The sequence below is a fragment of the Galeopterus variegatus genome, unplaced genomic scaffold (genome assembly GCF_000696425.1).
Source record: "Galeopterus variegatus unplaced genomic scaffold, G_variegatus-3.0.2 Scaffold9308, whole genome shotgun sequence".
Lineage (NCBI taxonomy): Eukaryota > Metazoa > Chordata > Mammalia > Dermoptera > Cynocephalidae > Galeopterus > Galeopterus variegatus.
Genome location: NW_007735419.1, coordinates 6,414 through 12,915, shown reverse-complemented (window position 1 = coordinate 12,915; position 6,502 = coordinate 6,414). Strand labels below are relative to the sequence as shown.

Sequence of the window (6,502 nt, the reverse complement as noted above, 5' to 3'; positions counted from 1 at the left end):
CCGCCGCCGCCCCCAGGCGCACTGGACGCCCTGTCGCTCAGCAGCAGCCTGGACAGCGGGCTCCGAACACCCCAGTGCCGGATCTGTTTCCAGGGCCCGGAGCAGGTCAGGCCTGGGCACCTGGCCGGGCGGGGAGGGGTGGGGGCGCGCACCTGGGGCGTCCGGGGAGACGGCGACCAGGGGGCGGGGCCTGAGGAGGCTGGGCGGGACCCAGGAGCCGGAGTGGGAATGGTGTGAGGCTTGGGGGCTGGCTGGAGACTCCTGGAGCGCGTGTTTGGGTTGGGAGGATAAGGGGTCCCCAGGAAGAGGTGGAGTTTTCTCCTCGGAGGGATAACAATCCCTGTCACCCATTGACGGGGACAGCCTTCTCTCCTGCTCCTCTCAACCCAGGGTCACCGGTAGGCTGAGGGGACCTATTCTCTTGGAGGTGGGCAGAAAGAAGAATGCTTCTGTTCTCACCTTGAAGGGAGGGGCCCAGCCGGCGTCCTTGCCTAACTCAGTATTTCTCCCCGTGGGGCACTTTTCTTTACTTCCAGTTCCACAACTTTCCATCTCATTCCAAAGAGTATTCTTTGTTAAAATTTTGTGGTCAACGCGGTCCCCGGGTTAGTGCCAGGGGATGTCTCTCTGCAGTGAGGAATGATTCCTTAATTAGAGGGGAACTTCCTCCACTCCCATCCTCAGGATTTCTTCCTTACTGGTAACCCATCCCAGTCTGCACTAGATCTATGATACTTTACAGTGATGGAGTGAGGGAAGGAAGGCATGGCTCAGAAGCTCTGACTCTTCCCTCGCTCCAGATCCTAAGGGGAAGACTTCCCTCTGGAAAGTCTTAGAAACCACCCTTCCCAAATTCTAAGAAAAAAGAAGACCCATTCCTTCTGCCCCCAGCCCTTTCCATCCATCTCCTTGGTATGAGAACTTTCCCATGAGCTCTAACTTCTTTCTTTTCTGCTGCAGCCGTAGTCTCTTGCCCTGTTTGGGGCGAAAGGCCTGAGTTTTTAAAGGTGGGAGAATGACCTGAAGAGGAGGTTTCTCTGTCCCGGAGAGCGGTAGAATGGGGTCTGGGTGGTGATAGCTGACAGGACCCCTCCCCACTCTTCCTCTAGGGGGAGCTTCTGAGCCCCTGCCGCTGCGACGGCTCGGTGCGCTGCACACACCAGCCCTGCCTCATCCGCTGGATCAGCGAGAGGGGTTCCTGGAGCTGTGAGCTCTGCTACTTCAAGTACCAGGTCCTGGCAATCAGCACCAAGAACCCACTGCAGGTGAGATGCAAAGAGAGGACTCTGAGACTGAGCGAGAGACTTTCAACCAACGGAATCAGGGAATTTCCAGGGAGGCTGTTTCTTCTCATTTCCCCTTTTCCCCAAGCCACCCTTCCGCACCATTACCACAGTCTCCTGTGTGTCTGTAAACCTTCCTTCCTTCATTTATTCACAAACACATTTATTGGATGCCACTTGTATTCCAGGCACTGTTCTAGGCACTGAGACAACAAAAAGGGAAAAAATGAGAATGTTGATGATAGCAAACATGTGTTTTCTGTGTGTCAAGTTTTGGTGTGTATTAACTCTTTTAATAATAATCCTGTTAGTTAGAAACCATTATTATCCCAGTTTTACAGATCAGGTCACTGATGCACAAAGAGACTAAAACACTTGCCCAAGGTTACTCAGCCAGTAAGTGATGGAGTTAAGAGCTAGGATTCAAGGGGCCGACCCATGGCTCACTTGGGAGAGTGTGGTGCTGATAACACCAAGGCCAAGGGTTCGGATCCCTATATAGGGATGGCCGGTTAGCTCATCTGGGAGAGCGTGGTGCTGACAACACCAAGTCAAGGGTTAAGATCCCCTTACCGGCCATCTTTAAAAAAAAAAAAAGATCTAGGATTCAAACCTAGGTGTTTTGGCTTTAGAGCACATGCCTGACCTGCCTTTCTACAGTAAGACAGTGTCAGACAGGTGCCACATTCTAAGTTTGATCAGGGCACCGAGAAGATGTTAATCCTGCTTGAAGGGTTTAGGGAAGGCTCCTGGAGCATTCTTCTCTTCAGGGCCACCCGTCACCTAGCTCTCCATCCCTTCTGTGACTTTTTGGAGCCCTTTCTCCCACACAGTGGCAGGCCATCTCCCTGACGGTCATCGAGAAGGTCCAGATTGCTGCCATAGTTCTGGGCTCCCTCTTCCTCGTCGCCAGCATCTCCTGGCTCATCTGGTCCTCACTCAGCCCTTCAGCCAAGTGGCAACGGCAGGATCTGCTCTTTCAGATCTGCTATGGCATGTACGGCTTCATGGATGTCGTCTGCATAGGTGAGGGCACCTTTCTCCTACGTATGTGCTCATCATCTTCTTCTTACTTATGCACTTAGCTTCCCTGCCCATCCTTTCAGTTTCATGGCCATATTTCCTGGGGGTCTTTGGGACCATCCTGGAGCCCTTCCCTTCCCTGCTTTTCCAGGGCCCTTTGTAGCTGTATCTCCTCACTCTGCAGAAATGCTAGCTTAAGTACTTCTGTCCTAGGTCTGGGCAGACGTTGACCCTGGGTTTCTTATCCTTCTTGCTCAGGCCTCATCGTCCATGAAGGCTCCTCTGTCTACCGCATTTTCAAGCGCTGGCAGGCAGTGAACCAGCAGTGGAAGGTCCTGAATTATGACAAGACCAAGGACATAGGAGGAGATGCAGGGGGAGGGACGGCAGGGAAGCCAGGCCCCAGGACCTCACGGACGGGCCCCCTCTCTGCGGCCACCAGCCGTCCCCCAGCCGCCCAGCGCATGCGGACGCTCTTGCCTCAGCGCTGTGGTTACACAATCCTGCATCTCCTTGGACAGCTGAGGCCACCAGATGCCCGTTCCAGCTCCCATTCTGGTCGAGAGGTTGTCATGAGGGTCACCACGGTCTGAACTGGACTCCAGAGCAGGGATCTTGAGTCAGTGCATTAGCCAGAGATGAGCTCTCATGGTTGCTGGAGGTACCACCTGGACAAGGTGTTTGGGGCACACTTCCCCCACCACTGAGGATCTCTGTGGGCAGCCTCAAGCTGGAGTCATTGTCTGGCCTCTACTGCCCACTGGGTGGTGACACCTGGATGATGTTCCAGCCCCCACTGACAACTCCTCACACTCATCTTGAGATGGCCAGTGGGCAGGTGGGGAGTGCAGCTTTTCTTCCCTGGAGAGAACCGTCTTTACCTCAGCTCCTAGGGCCTCCAGCCCCCCAGCTCCACCACGGTGACTTGGTGAAGTGGGACCAATGCCAGAACAAAGGGGCTGTAGACCCCCATTCCCCACCCATGGCCACAGGGCATCTGGCAATAAGACTATTATACATTGACCTCCCGTTTCCCTGCATGAGGGCAGGGGACTTCCTCCTGCTCCACCCCCTATTGCATGGGGGAAGGGCATAAAGAATCATTTATATGCACGTGGAGACTCCTTTCTCATCTGGGGCTTTTCTGGAGGGTTGGGAGGTGTGAGGAGGTTTCTCCGCACAGGTTGCAAATCCCAGATGCAGCAGTGTGTTCTGAATTGGAGATGTGACTCCCACTTGCTGGTGAATAATTCACTCTGGCTGCTAGGTGGCAGTGCACAGAGTTATCTAAGGGGTGGACCTGCCACCTGTGATTTGTGATTTAGGAAAAAAAAAACCTCTCCGCTATGGTTGTCCTGTCTACCTCATAGGGTTGGAATGAGGATTAACAAGAGACAGTTTGGATGCCATTGCAAAGAAAATCAGTAATGGCATGAAAAAGATTTGTAGACTAGTTGATGGTCCATTTATTTCACATAGTAGCTGGTATAGCAACTTTTAATATATGTTTTTCATCTGGAGTTGCACAAAACCTTGCAATTTTATGTTGAGTAACATAATAGATATGGAAATATGAGGAGAAATTGACATTGCAAATGTGAAGGATGGTGGTTGTTTGTAAAAATGAGAACTTCTCCAATCCTCTAAACTTTGGGGCTGGGAGCCGGGGAAGGTTGGAGCCATCCGTCTTGTTCTGGAGATCATCTGGGTTCTATTAGTTCTTCCCGGGTACTGTGCTCACCCAGAAAAGTGGTGTGAAGTGAATTTGGACTCATTTGGAGTGAGATGGAGGGAATCCCCTAATGGTTTGAGTCTCCAACCCCATTTTAAGTTATTTCCTATGGCAGTTCAAGAATAGACCTGCAGGGGCCGGCCTGTGGCTCACTCGGGAGAGTGCGGTGCTGATAACACCAAGGCCATGGGTTCGGATCCCATATAGGGATGGCCGGTTTGCTCACTGGGTGAGCATGGTGCTGACAACACCAAGTCAAGGGTTAAGATCCCCTTACTGGTCATCTTTCAAAAAAAATAAAAAAGAATAGACCTGCGAAGGTCTGATCCTGTTGTGCCCACTTAGTGGTATTAACTGGACAGTATTGTGCTTGGAGGCAGTGCATAGAGGACTGTTGTTTATAGAGAAAAGATTTGGGAAGGACTGGTTAAAATGTGGGTTAGCCTGAAACCTAGTCCCTTTCTCCTGAGGCCTTGGGGCTGCGTATTATATGAATGATGGTGTCTTTTAAGTGAACTATTAATCAGCAATTAAAATAATTCCTTCATATATTGCTAAAGTCAGATCCAGAGGCCTTTCTTATTATTGGTCCTTCTCTCAGGGAAGGTTCTGCTCTGCCTCCTCTCTGGGGATGTTTAGGAGAAAATGCTTCTCTTTTGAAGGACCAGATATCCTTGCCCAGGAAACCTTGATCCTCTTCCCCACTCCAAAAGGGGTCTTGGCTGCTCTCCATGGTGCTGGCACCCAGACTCTCCCGGGGGTGTAGGAACCAAAGCACCACTGGGATCTGAGTCACCTTGAAGTGTGGATACATATCACTTCCAACTTCTGAGGGGATCACAGTGGATAGGGAACTGAGGCTGAGCCCTCCATCTTCCCAATGGGAAACTTTCCCCAGAGAGATAACCCTCTACACTCCCCACCTGGTGAGACCGAAAGGCCAGACTTTTACTAATTTGCTGTTCACAGAAGAGCTGATGGGGACCAGATGGGAGACAGCACATCAGAGTGACTATTAATACTTATACTGGTGGATAGGGCTTAGGTAGACATGACACAGGTGGAGCTCTCTGTGCCAAGCCTGGGCTTTCCCCTGTGGTGGCTCCAAATGGAAGCTTAGACATACCCAAGAACAGAGACACATGAACACACTGTCTTTATTTCCACTCTGGATCCTAAAGCCAGGCAGTCAGTAGGTTCTCCTCTCTTTCCCTTTTCCAACTTAAAGAGATCCTGTCCAGGAAAGGGATCATAGGAACTGCTGCCCTCCTCAAGTGGGGAGTGTGAGTGAGTAGAATTCTCATCACTGTTCCAGGAGAAGGGCTCTGACAGCAAATGGGGCTTTATTCTCCCTCAAAGCTCAAATTTGCTAAAAATCAGATCATTTAGGATCAAATTGAGCTTAGTGATGGGAAGCAGGGGTGGAGACTGAGTGTACAGCAGAGAGGGAGTTGAAAAGATTGGCATTAAATGCACAAAAACCTTGGTCTCTGCACAATGCTTTGGGTATGCCCTGCCCTTCTGTAGATCTCGCATGATTAGATAGACACCCCCCACCCCCCGAAAGCCTGGTGGCTAATGGAGTTTCTGTGGTCAGGGAACCATGTCCAGGTCAGGGGGCTGAGGAGGTGCAGAGGAGGAAGAAGTGTGAAGTGAAATCTCCATCTACACCCAACTAATTGGAATGGGGTGGGGGTCAGGAGCTGGGGAAGGAGGGCAAGTCCTGACGTGGGGAGGGTAATTTGGGATGCAGAGGGAGCTGCGTGGAGTGTGCTGAGAGATTTATTTGGATGGAAGATGAGTTAATCTGTATACATCACAAGGGGAGAGCTGTGCCCAGTCTTTGGGGGGCCAAAGAGTGCTGACTCAGGGAAACAGAGGCTCCCTCTGCCCACCCTCCTTCTCCCGCCTCAGTGCCCCAGGGCTTCTGGCCACCCCCCCACTCAGCTTTAATTCTGTCTTAGTCCTCTTCTCTGACTATATCCTTGTCTTTCTCTGAAGGAAATTATCTTGGAGCAACTTTTCCAGAGAAGGCAAAGAGGCCATTCTAGGACTTCCTTCAATCCTGGCAGTCCAGGTTCCAAAAGTACTTCTCTTACCAAAGAGTCAGTGGCCTCCACCCATCTCTGCAAATCCCTAGCGCCCTGACCCATCTTACGACTTAGCCCCTGCAGTTCCTTTTCACTGCCACCCCCTTAACCTCTTACAGGGAGCCAGACTAGAATTGGCTGTTCCCACTACAGACAGAAACATGTCTGGGTTTGTGTTGCAAACCACTCCTCCAGGAATCCAAACCTCCCATTGTTATGGGGGTCACTTCCAGGACCTGAGAAACCAAAGTGAGAGATGGGGTCTTGTAGGAAGTGGGAGTGGGAGAGAAGTCAAAAGTCACAGTGGAACATTGAATTTTTTATTTCAAAACTAAAGATTGTGTATATATATATATATATATATTTTTATTTCC

General features: G+C 51.0%; 1 protein-coding gene across 1 annotated transcript; it reads left to right on the top strand.

The window, feature by feature from the left end:
* MARCH9 (membrane-associated ring finger (C3HC4) 9) lies at window positions 1–3,419 on the top strand (the record flags this gene model as incomplete). Its single annotated transcript, XM_008593539.1, has 4 exons — window positions 1–105; window positions 1,110–1,265; window positions 2,117–2,309; window positions 2,565–3,419. Coding segments are annotated over 4 exons (789 nt in total), but the record flags the coding sequence as incomplete, so codon positions are not given.
* Between the last annotated feature and the right edge of the window lie 3,083 nt (window positions 3,420–6,502).